The sequence below is a fragment of the Vipera ursinii genome, assembly GCF_947247035.1.
Source record: "Vipera ursinii genome assembly, chromosome: 1".
NCBI classification, from domain to species: Eukaryota; Metazoa; Chordata; class Lepidosauria; order Squamata; family Viperidae; genus Vipera; species Vipera ursinii.
Window position 1 is genome coordinate 192,570,963 of NC_139512.1, and position 23,395 is coordinate 192,594,357.

General features: G+C 41.2%; 1 protein-coding gene and 1 long non-coding RNA gene across 2 annotated transcripts in view; one reads left to right on the forward strand and one right to left on the reverse strand.

Moving 5' to 3' along the window:
- Positions 1–23,395, forward strand: part of LOC310632646 — a 1,302,393-nt gene that overhangs the window by 405,782 nt on the left and 873,216 nt on the right. The gene's annotated exons all lie outside the window — the stretch shown is intronic.
- Positions 21,089–23,395, reverse strand: part of LOC310632519 (cytochrome P450 2K1-like) — a gene marked incomplete at both ends in the record, with an annotated part of 35,928 nt that continues 33,621 nt past the window's right edge. Inside the window, one exon of the mRNA XM_083349749.1 lies at positions 21,089–21,273. Coding sequence (XP_083205875.1) covers positions 21,089–21,273 — 185 coding nt within the window. The remainder of the gene's footprint in view (positions 21,274–23,395) is intronic.

Here is a 23,395-nt window from a genome sequence, read left to right on the forward strand (position 1 = left end):
TCTTGAAGTGGCTAAGACCTTGTTAGAGAGCCAAACTTTGTCTCCCACTGCTATGGGTGGGAGCTTCTGCCAATGGGCATCTGCTGCCTTTTTGTAAGCCTGCTTTGAGCTGCTTTTCCAAAAGGTGTTGGGCAGCAAGTTTCTCCTGTAAGTTGCAGTGCAATGACAAATAGTAGTGGTGATAGTGAATCTCCTTGAACTATTCCTCTTTTGATATTAACCTCTTCCAGTTTCTCACCATTGACCTACAACTGTGTCTTCCATTGTCCCATTGATCTTTGCACAAAATTTCTGATGTTTCTACTGACTCCTATTATTTCTAGGCATTTGATTATCCAGTCATGTGGCAGAGTTGAATGCCTTTTTGTAGTCAGCTCACGCTACATTTAGGCTGGTCTTCTTTCTTTTGCAGTTTTCCAAAATCATTTTGTCCACTAGAAGTTGATGATTTAGTAAGAAAACCTCCCAAAACAGAAATGCTTGTCAAGCTAAGAAATGCTTTCTGATATGTTGAAACAGGGTCATTTGTGCAGGACATTTTGTGAATCATACAATTATAGGGCTGGAAGGGACCTTAGAGGTCTTCTATTCCAACCCTCTTCTCAAAGCAGGTTTCCACTTATTAGTTCTCATTCTGCTCTTAATTTTGGTTGTGTATTGATCAATGCAGAAATTGATTTATTGATTTATAATTCTGCTTAAAATGTGGAAACAAAAATGTGCCTCTAAGTACATATCGAGGCATTCAGCTTAAGAGCATTTATATTTCCCCAAAGGCTCTTTGGGGTTTTAACATTTCTGCAAATCTAAATAAAGAATAAGAAAATTGTTTGTTCAATTAGAACATTTAACATTGATTAACAAAAAGATTGTAGGAAGAAAAGTCTTCATCATGGTTCCATCCAAGTCGGGGATAAACAACATGGAGACTGCTTTGGGAAGAGGGTTACAGTTTATTGCAGAAGAAAGCCAGACAGAAAGATGAATCCAGGAAAAAAAGTACTGAACACATATGGTTAGTGGCTTTTTATACCCCCTGGACTCTATTGTTTGGAGTTTTTTCTGGTTCCTGTTTGAGGCTATTTCCAGTGTCACGTATCCTGACCTGAGTCCAGGTGTGTCCTTCTAGGAATCTTGCTGGTTGTGGGTATGTCCCAGCCTTTGCTTCCCTGGGGCTGGAGTATGTAGATGTTAGGCCTTTGTCTTCTTAAGCATCTAGCTCCAACCTTCTTGATGGCTCACATTTCCATGTCTATAGAACTGGTTTTCTGCTTGGTGAGAAGGAGAGCTGAGACTATTAAAGAAAACTGGGCATGCTTTCCTGGTTCTCCAATTTCTTTTTAGGAAATATATTTTTCTGCCCTTTTAATATTTCCTTCTCTGGAGTGCTGACTTCCCTCAAGATTTTCTTGAAATAATCCTTCCAGAGTATTTAAATATGTTCAGATACCAGATAAATATTTCCATATACAGTAAACTCCATCAGAGAGCAGATCAAAGTTACCCGACCAAGTTACCAGGATTTTGCCCCATCCCAACAAGTTTTGGCAAAGAATGGTAAAGATGGTTGTTAATCACCAGGCTTTACCTCTATCATTGTTCTGTAAGGCCTCTTCAGATCCATCATGTGCAGATTTCCCAAAATAGGTATGGTCCTGGGTCCCGGAGGGAGATTGGGTGAGATGTTATTCCTGGAACTGCCCTTTTTCAAAAGGCACAGAATTCCAAGAACAAATAGTAATAATATTAAAATTGTTCCAGTCCAATCCATTTTCTTTTAGTAAGCAGTTTTCAGTAAAAATTATGAGGAATTTTGAAAACTGAAATGATTCTAGCGTGTATTTTAAAGCAAGGTATCATTAGGCAGAGCCCAGCTTCTCCTTCTACTGACTCCTCAGACTGCTCTGTTCAATTACGGGCTTCTGAACTTTACACTTGTTTTTTTCCCAAGAGGAATTTGATCTGTCCTTGCATATGTTACAGAAATAGTGATGTAGATTGTCCTGATGGTATTTCCTCCACACTACATTTAGTCAATCCACACTACATTTAGGCTGGTCTTCTTTCTTTTGCAGTTTTCCAAAATCATTTTGTCCACTAGAAGTTGATGATTTGTTCCTCTGTTATTGGGACAGTTTCCTTTCTGCTGAAATGGAAAGAGATTGTTTCAACTAATGTACCATTGTTGCCACTTTGTCATGCCTCTGCTTGTAGTCAGTCTGGGCGATCCTCTTGCAGCAGCTTACCAGGTGGTCCATTGTTTCTCCCCCTAGAATACCCCCCAAACCTTGTCCTCACTCCCCCAGTGCATCTATCGTTATAGTTTATGTATGTCTTAGGAACAAATCCAGTCTTATCAGTCTATACCAGTTTATTTAGAAGCACATTTTATCTTTTGTGGTAAAGACTTTATTATCTACATTATGTAATGGGATGGGTCAATATGGTGATGGACAAATTGGATCATTCCTCCTATTAGATAGCAAAGAAATTAAAGCTCCCTGACCATCACTGTCACAGAGGAACCCTGGATGGTGTAGAAGCAAATTTGGGGCTATTCCACAAAAGAATGATACTGCTTTCTATCAAGTAATTAAGATCACTTTTCTTCATTAAAACAAATCAGACTAAAAGTTCTCAACAAAAAGTTGAAGAAGACAGACTTCCGCTTCCTGTTTTCAGTGGGCCAGTCAGAGAATTTGATTGTATGGCTGACATTTCTTTTTGTTGGGGACCCTAAGGGGCCAGAATCCACCCTGGAAGGGTGGACTGAAGGAAGGAAATCCCAGGGACCTAGGAGAGATGGAGGTCTCTCTGAATACTGTAGTCCAGGAGAAGCCTCCCAAAAACCAACAGAAGAAAAGGCTGGCTAATGCCATTTCCAGTCATAGCTGAAACAAAAACAGAAGTCAAAAGCGATTAAACTAAGCAAATAACAAACAACATGCTTGAATCTGGGTAAGAATATTGATTTTCTCTATCCTACCTACATTTCCTGAAGAAGAAATCCCCAAGATAAGAGATGTCCGAAGAAAGAAAGGGGGAGGGATACTCCGTTCCTTTCCTTTCGCTTGGGTGGCGAGTTTTTTACTCTTTGGAGAAGGAAAACAACTAGAAAGACATGATAAATGAGTAAATGCTGACACCTGCTGGCGGATGAGGATTTTTTTCTTCCTTTTCTTTTTTTTTGAACTCTTAAGTTTTTAGAATGCACCTGTGTAAACAATAACACAGCTGAAGCAATGAATATGTTACAAAAAGAAATATGTGATGAGCGACAACAATTTCAAAGGACAATGACTTTAAACTACATAGAAATTCAGAATAATTTCGAGTGTACGTATGAATCAACTTATTTTCAACTTAATTTCTCTCCAAGAAATTTCTCAGGAAAACACAGTAGAGAGGATTGAAACGCCTACTTTACAAAAGGAAGCATATGATAAGCAGCAAAATTTTCAAAGGACAATGACCTTAAACTACAAGATAATGCAGAAGAATCTTGAGAGTAACCAACTTATTTTCTACTTCACTTCAAGAACTTCCTCAGAAAAAGATAGCAGAGATGATTAAATGTAATTCTGAAAAAGAGACTTGAGGATGGAACTATATAAAATAAAAAATTATGACTTAATTCAAATTGGAAATACCTTAATACTTCTAAACAACAGGGAAATATACCAGAAAGAATACTTCAGAAAGAGACATTTGTTTGAATATGGCTAAGAAATGGGAAAATCTTGAAATATACTACTTTTAGAGGGTATAGGTATGTAGGTCTTGGCGTATTAGGGTCTTTTCCCATGTAGATTGAGGGTGTAATGGCGACATTTCGATGAGGTCCCACTCGTCATCTTTAGGCTGGTGTCTTCGGTTTCATGCTTGTGCGAGCAAAGTGTGATCGGAGCTGCCGTCTCTCTATAAATACTGGTGGGGATGTGGGGTGCTGGCTTTGTTGCTGTAAGCGGATTGGTTGGTTGTGATGTTACATCATGATTGGTTGATGGGGTTATTGTTAGGGGATTAGTTGGCTGATTTGTAACATCCTGTGTGGCTGAGGTGCTGGCTGTGTGCTCGTTAGTCCTTTGTGTTGTAACAACCTGGGTAATGGGCTGTGTGATGACATCCTGAGCTGTATTGTAGTGATTTCCTGAGTTCTGTGTTGAAATATCCTGGGTGGTTTGCTGTGTTGTGATATCCTGGGTTTTAGTATTGTAACCTCCTGAATTCTGTGATGTAATGTCCTGAGCAGAAGGCTGTGGTATAACGTCCTGGGCTTTGGTTTGGCTTCGAGTTTGCAGTCTGGCCCTGTGTTCATGACGTATGTCAGTTTGCTTTGTGTGGGGGTCGGGGGGGTGCAGCAGCTGGAGATGCCGCCGAGGTTTGGCTTCTGGATGGTGGTTGCATTTAATCTATAGCAGGGGTCTTCAAACTTGGCCCTTTTATGACTTGTGGACTTCAATTTCCAGAATTCCTCGGCCAGGCATGATGCCTGAGGAATTCTGGCAGTTGAAGTCCACAAGTCATACAAAGCCCAAGTTTGAAGACCCCTGATCTATAGGGTGGGTTTGGGTTTGAGTCTGGTGAGGGTGATTGGTGGTGGTGTCCTGTGTTGTTGTGGGTCTGATGTCAGTTTTTGTGGCTGGGACTTGTTTGTTGACTAGGGCTAGTTTCCAGATGTCTGGTAGGTGGGAGGTATCATCACATTAATTCATGTTGTGGGGGTGTTTCTCTATTTCGATGGCTTCCATAATTATTCTCTTGTTGCAGTGTTCAGTTTTGGAGATTAATTTTGTTCCTTCAAAGTCAATTTCATGTCCTGTTGCTTTAAGGTGCTGGAAAAGGGAGGAAGTTTTTTCTTCTTTTCTGAGTGCATTCTTGTGTTCTGTGATGCGTGCATTTATTCTCCTATTAGTTTGTCCAATGTATGTGGCTGGGCAGCTTTTGCATGGTATTTCATAGACATCCAGCTAGAAAACCAAGGAGTCTTTGAACAAGAATGTACTATAGAAAGAGAGAAACATGGGAAGTAGGAGAAAGCGAGAAGTGGATGTTGCATGATGGGAGACGGATGTTGAAAAGACAGAAAGAAAGAAAAGAAAAAAAAGCAATAGCTAGAACACAGAAGCAGCCACTAACGGGGTGTTGTTGTTAGTTGCGAAGTCGTGTCCGACCCATCGCGACCCTATGGACAACGTTCCTCCAGGCCTTCCTGTCCTCTACCATCTTCTGGAGTCCATTTAAGCTCACGCCTACTGCTTCAGTGACTCCATCCAGTCACCTCATTCTCTGTCGTCCCCTTCTTCACATTCTAGGATGTCTGGCTTGAGGTCAGTGACCACCTCATTGTGATTATCAGGGACGTTAAGCTCATTCTTGTATAGTTCTTCTGTGTAATTTTGCCACCTCTTCTTAATCTCTTAATGCTACCCACTAACAGGGTAGCAAGGGATAAATTACCTTTTGGGGAAGAACAACACCAGACTTATGGAAAGGTGCCAGAATCTTTTTTTTGATGCATGTAAAGATATTGACTGTAATCAAGCTAAATGGACTAAGTTGTTCTGTTCCAGCCTATGACCGGCCCTGTTTGAATGTCAGGGACAACCCCTTTTTATAGTCAACAGGCTGGAAAAACCCAACCAAATTTATTTACAAAGAAATCAAAAGTTCAAACAAGAGTTAAACAGGAATAACAGGCCAGGACTCTAGCAGAAGATCTTCAAATGATTGCCTTCAGCAACCAGCACCTCCCACACCTTCCCCTTTTATCAGCAGTCCCAAAGTGTGGCTTCTCATTGCCTTCTTCTCTTTTCACCAAGTTGCCTCATTGCCTTTCTCTGTTCTACTCTGCTGGATTACCTCCTTCTCCTAGTGTCCCTGAATAGATCCAGCTGTGATTCATCTATGTCTAGTACCTCGTGCTCACACAGCTGAGTCTGATAAGGAACATGATGGGAGGGGCCAGGCTAAGAGTCCTGCAGTGCATCAGAGCCTCCCTCTCACAACAAAGGCTCTCCAAATCCCTCCTCCTCCTCCTCTTCAGAATCATCAGACTCAGCTGCCGGTATCACAGGCTGATGCTGAATCACAACATAAGTGTGGAGACAAGCCTACTCATTAAATGCCAAATGTGTTTGCACATCCTACCCAACCTGGCATAATCAAAGGATTCCTGCAACCCGGTGTGCTTCAAGATAACCAGACCAATGCATTTTTCAGCATCATTTGAACTTGCTATCAATTGAACCAGATACAAATATGGGTCCAAGTTGATCTTCATGAACTGGAAACCACAACTGAGATTCCCTCAGTATCAAAGACATTTTTTTATTGATCTGGCCCAAAAGAATTGTTTCATTTTTTAAATGTGAAGTTTGAGAGAACATCACTTCTTATTTTCATTTGACTTGGAAAGAAAAGGACTGTCCAACCAAATGGGTCCTCTATTTCATCATTGTGGCCCTACACTATATTATTAGACCCCAGTCAGACATTACACATAAGGAATATGTCAAAGAAGTCACTGACAAAATGCGAAAGTTGTCTCATGTCACTCTCCAGACATGGACAGGAGCACTGGATGTTGGAGGATGGTTTTGGGGAATGTTTGATAACTGTTTTTGCCCTTAGGAGGGTTGTTGTGTTTATCATGCCTTATGCCATTTATTTAGAGAATTGTTCGATCCACTCTATCCAGACCAATTTTTGCTGCCACTTCTATCTATAACGATAAGCCAGCTAAAGCAATATTTTGAAACCTTTACCTTTTGACTATATTCCCCTCTTCAAGAGTCCCTAAGCCTATTCGGCTTTTATATTAAAAAGGGAGGAATGAAGGGATTTTATTATGCTTAAGGTTGATGTTAGTAATATTAGTAGTGATACTTTGTAATCATCTTTGTTTATGTGTAAGCAGCTTTGTAGGTGCTTTATATTGGGAAATTAGTTATATAAAAGCAAATGTTTCATGTTTTAGGTACAGGTGATTGCTTACATGAAAAAACATGGTAAGGGGAGGGGGGGAAGGAGTTATGGTGGAGCCTGGGTTGTTTTGTATGAGTTATCATCTAGGAATTATTTTTCTGTACCTTTTGGTTCCTAGTACCAAAACCAGATATTTTTTGTTCTGGAAAGGTATAAAAGGTGGAAGACATCTTTCCTGGTTGTTGCTTTCATCTCTCTACCAGCCACAAAGAGAGATGTGGCCATCCAAGTCTGTTTTGATCAAAATAAAAGTTGTTTGCTTGCTGAAACCTCGGCTCAGGAGTTTCTTTTGGCTCTTTTAAATTCCTGAGTAATGCTGGGGCAATTGTGAGGCTAAGTGTAAAACCTTACAGTAGCTTTCATGATAAACCAAATAAAATCAAATATTTATTATAATCAAAGACTAGCACAATTGAAAATGCTGAAAGAATATCTAGCTGAATGTTTCAGAACAAAACCAGAACAGAAAGCAGATAAAATCTGTTAGAATCATAACTTAGCAGCCTATCAATCAGCTATAATGTAATATTCGTCCTTAAATATGAAGGCCTATAGTTATTTGGTTACAAAATACCATAGGGTGATAAATTGAAAAGATTTGGTGCTTTAATTGTATAAAATTATCATTAATTGTATTAGCCAAAAAAGCTAATACAATCCTTGGTGTTGTGGGAAGAATCCAGAGAAAGAAACATTTTTGGGAATATTAAAAAGGCAGAATATTATATTTCCCCAAAGGATTTTAAAGGCAGAACACCACCCCAAGTCTCTCTGCCCCAAACAGAAACCAGGTCTGCAGAAATGCAGATCTGATAATTTTGTCAGAAAGATTGGGTCCAGGAAGCTGGGATTAGAAAGATAAAGAGCACTAGAATCAACAAACCCTCACACCAAAAAAAAACCAACACTCATCAGCCACAGTCCCAGGGAAGCAGGATATGACCTTTGGGACATAATAGGATTAACCTTCCACCATCAGAATACCAGAAGGGCCCAGTCACACTCAGGTCAAAGTACATGACACAGGAAATACAAAGCCTCAAACAGGAACAGGAAACAACCTCAAGAACCCAGAAGGTATAAAAACCCACCACTCCCTGCTACATGTGGTCAGTTTTTCCAAAGCCATCTTTCTGTCTGGCTCTCTTCTTCAATAAACTACAACCTTCTTTCTAAAGCAGTCTCCATGTTGTTTATTCCCAGCTTGGACTGGACCCTGATGAAGATTTTTCCTTCAACAGTGTATAAACAGAAGCATATAATCAAAATCACATGAAGTATTAGTACTGCTTTATAAATCCTTAGTTAGTTCACACCTTGAATACTGCATCCTATGTTGGTCACCATATTACAAAAGAAATGTTGAGACTTTTGAAAAAGTGCAGGAAATAGCAATTAAGATGATTAAAGGCCTGGAGACTAAACTCTGTGAAGAATGGTTGCAGGAATTAGGTATGGACAGTCTAGAAAAAAGGATTAGGGGTGATATGATAGCAGTATTCCAATATTTCAGGGGCTGCCACAAAGAAGAAGGAGTCAAAGCACCAGAAGGTAAGACAAGAAACAATGGATGGAAACTAATCAAGGAGAGAAGCAACCTAGAATTAAGGAGAAACTTCTTTACAGTGAAGACAATTAACCAATGGAACAGCTTGCCTTCAGACATTTAATCACTCAAGGCTTTTAAGAAGAGACTGGAAAGCCACTTATCTGAAATGATTATAGGCAGGGCTTTTTTTCTCATAGAACGCTCAGAATGGCATTCCGGCACCTTTTTTTTTTTTGCAAAAAAAAAAAAGTTGCCTCTATTGGCTTTGGAAAGCCTGTTGCAGTCTTGGCTCTTTTTTATGATTCATGGACTTCAACTCCCAGAAATCCTGAGCCAGCCACGCTGAGGGGAAAGAGAGAGGTTTCCAAGCTGAGCCATGCTGGCTCAGGAATTCTGGGAGTTGAAGTCCTTGAGTCATAAAAGAGCCAAGTTTGCCTACCCTGCACAAGACAACATTAAAATTATTTACAAAGTTACCTTCTTTAGGAACTAAACTTTTAGAATCTAAAACAGCTAATTCAAAAAAGCCAACAGAAAAGAACCTCACATTTTTCATCTGCTTCTGTCTTTTGGAAGCTAAAATTAGATAACAAAATAATCTATTTCCTATGTTAACATCTCTTCAATGAAATCAATAAGGAAAGAAATGAGAAACATTTTTCTCAATGTAATATGTCTAATTTAGCTGATGCTAGAAAATAATAGTACCTTTTGTAAATACTCTTGAAAACTATTTTGAATCTATAAACATCTATTACAACTAAACTACTTTAAATTAAACAATTCTTAAGAATGAAATATTCTTAATTTGGACTTTACTTTTACTGTTTGGACTGTTGTGTGTTTTGAAAAAATAGATTATTTAGAATCTAGTTATTTTGCACTTCAGTCTTTAAAAAATTAACCTAGTATATACATAACAATAAGGGATGCGGTGGCTCAGTGGGTTAGGACGCTGAGCTTGTTGATCAGAAGGTCGGCAGTTTGGCGGGTCGAATCCCGAGTGCCGCGTAACAGAGTGAGCGCCTGTTACTCATCCCAGCTTCTGCCAACCTAGCAGTTTGAAAGCATGTAAAAATGCAAGTAGAAAAATAGGGACCACTATGGTGGGAAGGTAACAGCGTTCCGTGCACCTTTGGCGTCTAGTCATACCGGCCACATGACCACGGAGACGTCCTCGGACAAGCGCTGGCTCTTCGGCTTTGAAATGGAGATGAGCACCAGCCCCTAGAGTTGGAAATGACTAGCACGCATGTGCGGGGGAACCTTTACCTTTACCTTTTATACATAACAATATACGATGTTTTCCATGGTGAGCTTAACATCAATAACAACATTTATTTATTTATTTATTTATTTATTTATTTATTTTTATTGAAAAGTTTTAAGATACATTTCTAAAAACATAAACTCACTCCCTCCCCCTCCCGTCCCCCTTACCCTCCCTTACCCTCCCCCCCCCGACTTCCCAGAGCTGAATACAGGGTATAAACTTTACAAACTTAAGCTAAAATATGTTAACAAACCAAAAAAAGACACATTGAATTCTATTGCACTTTAACTCCCCTTAAACATAACTAAATTACTAACAAATAATGAATAACTAATAATACATCATATAAAACTATACTTATTCAAATGCTAAATGAAACTTTTTATTTAGTCTGAATATACTTGATCCATCTTCTCCATTCCACAGTGTATCTCTGTTGCAATTGTTCTTTCAAATATGCTGAAATCTTTGCCATTTCCGTCAGGTTTGAAACTTTCAAAGTCCACTCTTCTATAGTAGGCAGTTCCTCCTTCTTCCAATATTGCGCTACTAAAAGTCTTGCTGCCATAATTAAGTTCAACATCAATTTAGTTTCTATGACAGTACAATCTGTAATAATACCCAACAGAAATAACTGTGGAGAAAACCTTATCTTTTTCTTAAATATCTTCTGCATGTTCCACCAAATTTTAATCCAAAAAGCTTTGACTTTTTTACAAGTCCACCATATATGATAATACGTTGCATCCTCACAACCACACCTCCAACATTTAGGCTGGCAGTTCGGATACATACTTGCTATTTTTTTAGGATCTAAATGCCATCTATAAAACATTTTATAAAAATTCTCTCTTAAATTTTGAGCCTGAGTAAATTGTACATTTCTGACCCATATATTTTCCCAAGTATCCATTGTAATAACCTCCTGAAAATTCTGGGACCACTTTATCATACAATCTTTAACCAGTTCCGTTTCTGAGTCTATTTCTATCAGTGCATTATATATCCTCCTTATATGTGCTTGACCTTGATCTCTGATTTGTTTTACCAAATTTCCATCAGTTATTGAAATACCAACTTTCTGGTCTTCTTTCCATCTAGCTTGTAACTGCCCATACTGGAACCAAGTTTGTACTATTTTCCTTTCTTTTAAAATATTATATGGTTTTAATTGCCATACATTCCTTCCCATCCTAAGAATTTCTTTATATGTAATCACATCATGTTTAAATCCCACATTTATATTTTCTATTGCATGTTTAGGTATTGCCCAAACTGGTATTTTATAATTTAACATGTCGATATTTTTTTCCAAACTCGCAACAGAGCATACCTTAATATATGTATCTTAAAAACATTATCCACCTTCTTGTCATACAACAAATATGCATACCAACCAAATAACAAATCATAACCCTCAATATTCAATAATCTCCCTTGTGTTAAATTAAACCAATCACTAATTGATGATAAAGCAGCAGCCTCATAATATAATTGAAAATTGGGCATTTTAAGACCACCTCTTTCACGTACATCTTGCATTATCTTAAATTTAACTCTTGGTCTTTTCCCTGCCCAAACAAATTTATTAATACCTTTCTGCCATTCCTCCAAATTTGAGTCTTTTTTAAGTATAGGTATCATTTGAAACAAAAATAAAAATTTTGGCAAAACATTCATTTTTACTGCTGCAATTCTTCCCAATAAGGATAATTGTAGTTTTTCCCAACTATCTAACTCTTTTTGTATTTTTAACCATAACAATTCATAATTATTTTTGTATAATTTTACATTAGAAGCTGAAAGATATACCCCCAAATATTTAATCTTTTTAACTATTTCAAATCCCGTTAGCTCTTCTAAAACAACCTTTTGTTCTATGGTCATATTTTTAGACAATATTTTAGTTTTTTGCGTGTTTATCTTAAATCCAGAAACTTTTCCATATGACATTATTATCTCCATAAATTTTACAACTGAATAAGTCAGTTGACTTAATGTAATAACCAAGTCATCCGCAAATGCTCTCAATCTATAATCTTGACCTCTTATTTTAATTCCCTTAATTTTATTTGAGTCTCGTATCTTAATCAATAATATTTCCAATGTTAAAACAAACAACAAAGGTGACAACGGACACCCCTGTCTTGTACCCTTTTCAATGTTACATGTATCTGTCAAACTACCATTGACTATTATTTGAGCTGTTTGCTTCTGATATATTGCCCTAATAGGTTGTAAAAAATTATCCCCAAATTCCATTTTCTCCAGTACCTTAAATAAAAATTGCCAGTCCAATTGATCAAAAGCTTTTTCAGCATCCAAAAAAATCAGCGCTGCAGAGACCTGGTTATTTCTTTCCAAAAATTCCAATAAGTCTACAATATGTCTCACATTATTCTTCATTTGTCTACCACTTATAAATCCTGTTTGGTCACTATGAATCATTTGCTGCATCACCTTCATTAATCTATTTGCTAAATTTTTTGCAAATATCTTATAATCAGTATTTAAAAGCGATATTGGCCTATAATTTTTGGTTTGGGTAAGATCTTGATCTTCCTTCAGAATCAGTGATATAAAAGCAGTTTTCCACGATGGAGGCACTTCTCCTCCAGATTTATTAAAAAGGCTAAAATAATTTCTGGTGGTATTATCTGCACATTAAAATTTTGTTTATTCACAATCTTTCACTTTTCACATTCTGGGCAAGCAGTAGTCATGTATCCTAGCAAAAAATGTTACATATGTGCATAAGCATGGTAAGTAGCATATGCCTTTTTAAAAATATCAAACATGCAAAGAAACAAAAATAAGTCCAAAATATCTGTATTACATCCAGAAATGCCAACTTTGCAACCAATATTTATCATCCATAACTATGGCACCCTAAGGATACCTGCATACATGCAAATGCTTCTCTGGGATCAGTAACACAGCAGGGATTGCTTTTTCCTTCCAATAACATATACCTAAAACCAGTTTATTGCATTTATTTATTTATTTATTTATTTATTTATTTATTTATTTATTTATTTATTTGTTTGTTTGTTTGTTTGTTTGTTTGTTTTTATATACCGCCCTTCTCCCGAGGGACTTGGGGCGGTGTACAGAGCAAGGTAACTATACAGTAAAACAATAGTAAAAACAAATGAAACCCCAAAATCTATCAGGCCAGGCCGGCTTGCTGGAATAGGTAGGTTTTTAAGTCACGCCGGAAGGTGCGAAGGTCGGGGGCCATCCGGATTTCGGCAGGCAAGCAGTTCCAGAGTGTTGGCGCACCCACTGAGAATGCTCTCCCCCTGGGGGCCATCAGCCGGCATTCTCTGACCGGTGGCACCCTGAGGAGGCCCTCTCTGTGGGAGCGCACAGGACAGAGGGGTGTTGACGCTGGCAGTAGGTGCTTCCGTAGGTAATCCGGACCCATGCCATGTAGGGCTTTGTATGTCATCACTAGCACCTTGAATTTCACTTGGAAGGCAACTGGAAGCCAGTGCAGCTCACGGAGGAGAGGTGTGATATGGGAGTATCGGGAAGCCCCCAAAAGTGTTCGTTCAGCTGCACTCTGCACCAGCTGAAGCTTCCGAGTGGCTCTCAAGGGCAGCCCCATGTAGAGAGCATTGCAGTAGTCAAGGCGAGAGGTCACAAGTGCATGGGTGACTGTACATAAGGCATCCAGGTCCAGATAGGGTCGTAGTTGGCACACCAGGCGAACCCGAGTGAAGGCCCCCCTGGTCACAGCTCCTATGTGATCTTCCAAGGATAGCTGTGAATCTAGGAGGACACCCAGGTTGCGGGCCCTATCAACAGGGGGTAATAACTCATCCCCGATGTTAAGGGATGGAATACTCTGAGTATCCTGGCATGCCGGTATGTACAGCCATTCAGTCTTGTCCGGGTTGAGTTGAAGCCTGTTCCTCCCCATCCATTCCCGAACCGCTTCCAGGCAACGGGACATCACGTCGAGGGCATCACTGATGCAGTTTGGAGTCGAGATGAAAAGCTGGGTGTCATCAGCATACTGATGGTAACCTACTCCAAAACCACGAATGATCTCACCTAGTGGTTTCACGTAGATGTTGAACAGGAGAGGCGAGAGGACCGACCCCTGAGGAACTCCACAAATGAGAGGCCTTGGAGTCAACCTCTGTCCCCCTGCCAACACTGACTGCGAGCGTCCCAGGAGAAAGGAGGAGAACCACCGAAGAACCGTGCCTCCCACTCCCAATCCCCTGAGGCGCCGCAGCAAGATACCATGGTCGATGGTATCGAAAGCCGCCGAGAGGTCTAATAAGACTAGGACAGAGGAAAGACCCCTGTCCCGGGCCCTCCAGAGATCATTCATCAGAGCGACCAATGCCGTCTCCGTGCTGTAGCCCGGCCTGAAACCCGATTGGCACGCGTCTAGATAATCCGCTTCATCCAGGACCTGAGGAACCTGATGCGCCACCACACTCTCAACAACCTTCGCAAGGAAGCGAAGGTTGGAGACCGGACGAAAGTTATTCAATGTAGCTGGGTCCAAGGTGGGCTTCTTGAGGAGAGGTCTCACCACCGCCTCCTTCAAGGAGGCGGGGAAGTGACCCTCACTCAGAGAAGCAGAGATGACTGCCTGGAACCAGCCTCGTGTCCCCTCCCGAGCTGCATAAGCCAGCCAGGAAGGGCACGGGTCCAATAAGCATGTGGAGGAGCTCAACCTCCTCATAATCCTGTCCACTTCCTTTGGAGTCACAGGATCAAACTCCTCCCAGATGACGTCGACAAGACTGCCCGTGTCCTGTACCTCAGACTCTGCCCAGTTGGAGTCCAGGCCGGTTCGAATCCGAGCGATTTTATCCAACAGATATTGACCAAATTCCTTGGCTCGACCCTGTAAGGGCTCCTCCCTCACCTCTTGGTTCAGAATGGAGTGGGTCACTCTAAACAGGGCAGCCGGGCGATTATCTGCGGACGCGATGAGGGCAGAGAAGTAATTGGCTCTCACCGCCCTTATCGCTGCGAGATAAGACCTGGTGTGGATTCTTAGTCGCAACCGGTCGGATTCGGATCGACTGGATCTCCAACGGCTCTCTAGGCCCCGTCTCCAATGCTTCATCTCCCGAAGCTCCGCGGTGAACCATGGGGCTCGCTGGGATCTGCGCCGGGTCAAGGGCCGCAAGGGTACAACTCGGTCAAGTGCCTCCGTGGCTGCCCTTTCCCAGGCTTCCACTAAGGCATCCGCTGAGTTGTGAGCAGGGAGTGCAGGTGGGTTCCCAAGCGCTGCCTGGAACCTATCAGGGTCCATTAGGCGCCTGGGGCGGTACCATCTGGTTGGCTCCGCACACCCACGGTGGGGGGTGGCAAAGCAGAAGTCCAGCCGTAGGAGGTGATGATCGGTCCATGACAGGGGCATAACGGTTGGAGAGCCCCCACCAAGATCATCACGCCACCGTCCAGATAGCAAAACCAAGTCAGGGGTGTGGCCTCCCTCATGAGTCGGTCCTGAAATTACTTGCGTCAGGTCCATGGCCGTCATGGAAGCCATGAACTCCCGAGCTAGCTCAGACGATCCTCCTAGGGACGGTAGGTTGAAGTCGCCCAAAACTATGAGTTTGGGGAATTCAACCACCAACCCCGAGAGGACATCGAGTAGCTTAGGCAGGGCTGCTGCTGCGCGATTAGGTGGAAGGTAAGTCAGCAGCAGGCCCAACTGCGCCCCAGGACCGTATCTCAGAAAGAGAGACTCACACCCGACTATCTGAGGAACGGTGGTCTCCCGCGGGCTTAGGGTCTCCCTGATAATTACTGCCACTCCTCCTTTGGCAATTGTACTAAAAAAATAAATCTCATTGTCAACCAATATAATTCATTTAATTTGAAATCAAGTGAAAAATTGATTTAAATTGTTTTATTAAAACAAATTAATGGCAATTCTTTTATAAGAAGTTGCCTCAAACAAAATGAGTTTGACATGCCTGCTGTAGATAGCTGAATGCTCCAAAATAAATTCTAGACCTGTACAAGCACCCTTGGACAGAGCACAGACTTTTTTAAAAAAAAATAATAAAATCACCACCACTGCCCTGAAAGTCATGTTGCCTAGTGCCTCCATCGCTTACCATGACCACGAGCTCCAACACTGTAGATGCTCCTCTAGTCACCAAATCATTGATTAACCCACCAGCATTCTTTTACAGACCACAAAGATTTTTAATTTATCAGTGTGGGCCCTTCTACAAGTTGCACAGATCTCTTCTAGAGTTTCCTCTTGCCTTTCCGAGTGAACTCCTTGGTCCTCCTTGAGCAAGAATTGACTTTGTAGGGAAGCATATTATAATTTGATGCATATTTAACATATGTTCTACCTTTATTTACCGATTATATAATATTTGTATGCAATCCACATGGTGAGGTTTGGGGCAACTTACAATAGAAAAAAATATATTTTTAAAATCAGAAGATTGAAACATAAAAGCAGGGCATTTTTCTCATAGAACGCTCAGAATGGTGTTCCGGCACCTTTTTTTGCACACACACACAAAAAAGCTTTTACACAAGCTATGCTACTCCCTCTATTGGCTTTCGAAAACCAATAGAAATTGCTGCTGAGTGTGCCAAAAGACCTGGCCGGCAAACGTTGCACCAGCAAGTTGTCTGCAGCGAAGGTGAGTTGGCAGGAAGTTTGCATCCCTCCCTGCTGCCCAACTACACCATCTCAACTAGGTAAGTAAGAGAGGACAAGGAGTGGGAGGTGGATTCTGTGGAGTCCATGTGCACTCCTTCCTTGTGCTCACCCATGTCAGCCAGGCTGGTGGCCTAGCTGGTGCTGGACCTGCACCACCATCACCTCGCCCTGCATGCCTAAGTGGCCGCCCTACATTGTCTGACCCACACCACCTGTGCCGCATGCCCCACGCAGGCCCGCCATATAGAGTGGGCCCTGCTGCTCCCACAGCACCAGCCACGCCAGCTCCGGCTCTGGGGAAAAACCCACCACCAACACCCCTCGCACCCGTGACTGCAGCAGCGCCACCCCCCCATCCCCCTGCCTCCTGCACCCGCCAAAATGAGAGTTCCGGTACCTTTTTTTTTTTTTTAGAAAAAAAGCCCTGATTATAGGATTTACTACTTGAGCAAGCGGCTGTACTAGAAGACCTCCAAGGTCCCTTCCAGCTCTATTCTGATTGAAATGGTTATGATGAATTATTCACCAGGTTCTGATGATTCTTTAGTGCTGCTATGCAGAATCTATCTACCTGCACTTTGACTATGATTTGTTTATCTTCAAGCAACCACTGAAGATAGATGGAGATGGAATGGCCAGAATACCTATTAATTACCTGGGGAAAAAATTTTGTTCGAGTGTTTCTATAAAAAGAGTAGCAACGAAAGTCATGTCCAAAGTCTTTTTCAAGAGGCAATTGAACTTTCTTGTTTTTCTTTGAAGACATTTCGCTTCTATCCAAGTAGCTTCTTCAACTCTTGGATGAGAAGTGAAATGTCTTCAATGAAAAACAATAAAGTCCAGCTGCCTTTTGAAAAAGCTGTGACAATGGATGTTCCCATTATGACCACTGAGTGAAACTGCAGCCATTTACTTTACTTTTAACTTGCATTCTTTGCTTATTAGGAAAACAGACATAGAAGGGGGATGGGGCGAATACTTGAGCTCAGCTAGCCATAACAATAGTGCAGCTTCATGGGAACTGAAGGACGCAAACTGATAACAGTTGGCGGGCTGAGAGAATGGAGGAGACACCTGCATTTTAAGTTAATTGGAGACTGTGGTTTATGACTGCCTAATGAGGGAGGGATTTGCAATGTGTTACTTTGTGTCTGGGTGGTGGAAGTTTAGTTTTGGGTTCAACTGTGTAGTGTCGATACTTTGTTTCCTGAATAAAATGTTCTTTAAGGAAGATTCCTTGCCTTGAAGTTCTTTATTGGGTTTGGAACCATAACAAAAGCACCTTTGGGACAACTATGACCTGGATGACTGAGAATATCCATAGAGATGTCCAAAGGTTTCCACCAGTCTAGAATCACAGGGACAGAGCCTTTCAGTCATTGGTATTTACATTTGCCATCCAGAATGGCTAATGGGAAGCCTTCATGGTAAATGTTTCACTATTCAGTTAAGGAATCCAGCAAATTGAATAAAAAGATTCACATTTCTAAACTCTAGATCATGTGGCTGAGTCAAAATAAAGAGCTGGTGTGTAACTCTCCCAACCATTGAACATGAGACAATCAAAGGTCCATGGTTGTCATAGTGGCCGTGAACTCCTGAGCCACCTCTAGCATGACAATAGTTGCACACAGACCCTGCCCTGGAATATCAACCCAGGTGGACATCTTTCTATGTGCGCCTCCCCTCCCACAACATAGACCCCAGGCAGTTCTTAATAATGTATGCCAGGCCATCCTTATTATCATACCAAACTGGCATTTGGAATCAGCAAAGAACCTGGCATCCAGAAAGCTCTGATGGCCAAGTCTTAGGGGGGAAGCTGAAGAGGCTAGAATGTAACAGTCAGTGCTATTTTTGTAAAAGAAAAAGGTGCTGGAACTCACACATGTCATACAATCCACCTTGCCTACCCTACAAGGTTCCACCCAAAAAAGGTGCTGGAACTCCGTTCTGAGCGTTCTATGAGAAAAAAAGCCCTGGTAACAGTGATACAAACTTTAGGGCATCTTCCTAAGAGTGACCTGCAGCTGTGTCTGATGATAGCTTCCCATGCTTCTCATCACCATGATGTCACTATTTACCTTCTCCCCTTAGAATACCCACCATCCCCAATGTTTGTCCTCATCTCCCAGTGCATCTTTCATTATAGTTCTTGTACATGTTAGAAACAAATCCAGTCTCATCAATCTGCACTAATTTATTTAGAAGCACATTGTTATGTATATATGTATATAGGGGATGTTACACAGAGATAGCCACTGACACCACCAGGTGACAGGGTGCCCTGTCAGGATTGGCAGGGCAGTCTTTGGCGGGAAATCCGGACAATGGGATTAGTTCCAGGTATACCTGGATAGGTATATAAGAGGGGCAGTTGCCCCTTTGTTTGCCAAGTCTGTGCTTCATCAATAAAGAATGTTATGCTGAACCCTGTTGTCCTGCGTCATCCATCTTGGCCATGCATTCCAGAGCTCACGACTTAACACACATTTAGTGTTTTTGTGGTAAAGATTTCTACATTATATAATGAGATGTGTCAACATGGTTTTGGACAAACTGGGTCGTTCCTCCTATTAAATAGTAAAGAAATTAAAGATACGTGATCCATGCCTCCTAGTGTTTATGAGCAAGTCCCAAAATTACAAATATTGTAGCAACACAGAAAGCATTTGCCCTTACAGCAACTGCAGAGGCTCTGCAACATTCACCCTATTCCCCCCCCCCCCCGCAAGTCCTCACAACTGCTTCCCCCTCCCTTCCTGCCGCACAGGGCTCACCTTGCAAAAACTGTCTCCTCTCTGCCGCATTTTCTTTCCCTTTGAGGGAGAGGAGAGTTGGCTTGGAAATGTTTTCCCCACCAACAATGGAAGCTCCTGGGTGCCATAATATCATGTGAGTTCAAACACCCATTCTCTGCAAAAGAGATCATCTCCCCCGGAAGCTTCTATTCTCAAAGGGGGGGGAGTGCTTGCTTCATTTGCACACCTATGGGGCAAAGCATAGAATTGTCCATGGCCTGGGTGATCAGCTCACTTGCATGAGACGGGCTTAGTTTAAGGGCAGAAAGCCTTCAACTGAGCGGGGAGGCATCACAGTTCCAGGTCCCTGGCACCCACATCCAAGCCAGCAGCAGTGGCAACTGCCTAAGTGATCACAATCCCCCTCTCCAGCCATCCAGCCATCCAGCCCAACCTACTCCTCACCTGGCCGGCTGGCTGGCACAAATCCTCACTGCTCATCTCCTCCTCCTTGTCCTCCTCACTCAAGTGGAGGCTGCAGCAGGATTGCTCTCAAACAATAAGACCAGGTGTGCTGCTTGCTTGTGTGTGCTGGCCTAAGTGAGAGCAATCCTGCTGCTGCACCTCCACTTTCCTCCACTCAGATGGAGCCAAGAAACCCAATCCACTGCTGCTCATAAACTTTTTATCAGAAGGGAGGCCTTGGGAAAACTGGCTTCTCCCTCTATGAGCAAATGGGGTAGTTCACAGTGAAGCAAATTGCTTGATTTTCAAGTATTGTATCCACACACAGGAGTTCCCCATCTCCCTACCTATAAAAGGTGTTTCTGCGCCTATGGGACCTCATGTGCACTTAATGAGTCGCATGCGTTTTAATGAGCAAGGGAGTGATCTCGTTCAAGGTATGAGATTCACTCCAAGTTTTCGAGTTACAAGTGGAATGTGCAGGCTCCATTACACTCGTAACTTGAGGATTACGTGTATATTAACAGGTCTCATTCAAACTGTTTAATCATAATTATTATATTTTGTAAAAAAAGAGAATACAATTGAATATATTCAATTGAATATTATTTATTAACTGAATTTTTAAAGCTGCCTATCACCCGTCTCAGAGGGACTCTGGATGGTATATAAGTAAATACATATATTGGCACTAAGGACTATTGCAGAAAAAAATAATAATGGTTTTTAAAATGTAATTAAAATTACCTTTCTTAATTAAAGCAAAAGAGACAAAAGGGTCTAAACAGAAACAGAAAGTTAAAGAAGACAAAAAATAGTAAAAAGAAAAGGAAATAAATGGCCCCATATTTTTTTAAAAAAACGTTTACATTACTTCCCTACTATTCTTCCGTCAGAATCTTTATTTCATGAGATTATAAATCATTAGCATTCATCTTCTAAACAACACATGAAATGTATACAGTATTGAATTCCGTTGTTAAATTTTGCCTCTGTCAAACTGAAGGCATTTCAAGGCTGAGAAAACAAATATATCCATATCCATATCCATATCCATATCCATATCCATATCCATATCCATATCCATATCCATATCTATATAGATCAGATATGCCAAACTCGTGACACCGCGCAACGTAACGGAGCTTTTTCCTCATTGCCAGCAATGGGGTGTGCATGGTTTCCTCATGATGTGTCTGGCCTGCAGGCTGGCAGTTTGACATCCTATATATCTATATCTATATCTATATCTATATCATCTATATCTATATCTATATCTATATCTATATCTATATCTATATCTATATCTATATCTATATCTATATCTATATCTATATCTATATCTCTATATCGGTCTGTATCTATCTATCTACATATATTGTAATATAAAAAATGTATATATTGTCAGATCAGCATAACACAGCACAGGTTTTGTAAGGCATTGGAGGGGAGGTAAGCCCAAAACCAGGGCTCAGGTCCAGGTCATCTTTAGAAATTCCTGGGGGTGGCTGGAATGTAAATTTCTGCAAGAGGCTGGTAAAGAAGAGGAAGAGCTCCATTTTGGCAAGATTCTCACCAGCACATACTCTCCGACCTGGAAGAAAGCATACATGGCAAAAACAATGAGGGTTTATTAGTTTTTAAATATTGCACAGGGTTTCCCGATGTCCTATGGCTGTGGAGAGATCAGCACACAGGTAAATAATGAAAGATCAAAGATATGGAGAGAAGGAAAAATCTATTAAAGAAATGGAGACAGAGTACAGGTAGTCTTCAACTTACAATGGTTTGTTCAGTAACCGTTCAAAGTTACAACAGCACTCAAAAAAGTGACTTGTGACCATTTTTCACACTTATGACTGTTGCAGTATCCCCATAATTATGTGATCAAAATTCTGATGCTTGGCAACTGGTCCATATTTATGATGGTTTCATATGATTGCCTTTTATGACCTTCTGACAAGCAAGATCAATGGGAAAGCCAGATTCATTTAATAACCACGTTACTATCTTAACTACTATAATGATCCACTTAACAACTGTGGCAAGGAAGATCGTAAAATGCAGCAAAAATCTCTTAAAAATTGTCTTGCTTAGCAACAGAAGTTTTGGGCTCAGTTGTGGTTGTAAGTTGAGGACTACCCACATTTTTCAAAGTACCAAATGGCAGCAGATTTTTTAAATTGAAGATAAAGTAAAAAAGATGGAAAATTAATGCCAACAAATGGAGTAATGCCCCTCCTTTAACTATCTAGACATCACATTTCATTCGTCCTGCAGATGGAAAAAAAGGTGTGGGCAATATCCTTAAGTTTTTTATTCTAGAGGAAGACAAATTAAAATATTGTAGGACAAGGTGATATCTCAGATATTTATGAAGCCAAGATATGTGTTGAGATAAGTGGGTTATTACTCAATTGGACATAATCCAAAATAACTTCACAGAGAAGATTTTAGGCCTCCCTTCTGCTTAGCTAATTCTCTGCTCTTTGGGGAAAATTTAGTTCTTGGAATAAAGAAAACTTTCAGAAAAAGTCTTCTTGAAAAGGATGATATTAAATGTCCTATTGTGGCACAGTCATACATATTTTCATCCCGGTGCCATTACAGGTAATATTTCATATACAAAAGTTCATTTAGTAACTGTTTCAAATTACAATGGCACTGAAAACAGTGGCTTATGACTGTATTTAACACTTAACTTCCCCATGGTCACATGATTAAAAGGGTCTAGGACAGGGGTAGGCAACCTTGGCCCTTTTATGACTTGTGGACCTCAACTCCCAGAATTCCTGAGCCAGCATGGCTGGCTCAGGAATTCTGGGAGTTGAAGTCCACGAGTCATAAAAGAGCCACGGTTGCCTACCCCTGGTCTAGGATGACTCAACTCTGCTAGTTCAACAAGGTCAGCTGGGGGTAGCCTTCTTGCCACCGCCAAGTCCCCTCTGCCAATTCAGTGCTGCCATCTCTTTTCAGGACATCTCTTCACCAGAAATTTCCTGTAGGGATAACTTGCTTCAGGTGCTGAATGGAGAGCCAGGTGGGCGAGTGAGCAGGCTATCAAAGGGGGGCAGTGATGGATGGAGAGTGGAGGTGGAGGCAGTGGGATGGAGGAAATGACAAGGAGTGGGGTGCCAAAATAAGAAACCCCCACGACCCTAAAGCTTTAAAAAAAAAAGCTACATTGCTTAATGTTTGAGGGTGTCTTGCTCTGAAATGGGGATGCAATGAGGTGGGTTATCAACTTTTTTAAAAAAAACTAAAAAGGTTTGTTTTAATTTGCATTCAAATCCTTGCCCGTCAAGCAGATTGCAAAGTTTGTAGCTGCATTTAGCTGTGGTCTGATGCACTATGGAAATGGGACTGTGTGAAGAGGAAAGTTCGGAGTCCAAGCTGAAAAACAACCTGTCTCCTCAGCATTACTCTTTTCACAGTGGTGGCTTTGGGGGGAATATTTGTGCTCTGCCATGTTGCTCTGACCTAACAATAAAAGCTTAAGAAAAGCTAATAAATGGTTCAAGCTAAAAAGACCCAAAGCTTTATGTCCATCTGAAGGCCTCAGTCAGCCAGGAAGGCTGAAAGACAAGATTCCTCCTGGACTGCTAAAACGCAGAGATGCTGAGGCCAGCACAGCAGGAATAACAACAGTAACTCAGGGACAGAGCTGAGGATTCCCCTGGCAGACTCTGGAATCAACATACTTGTCCCTGAATGAG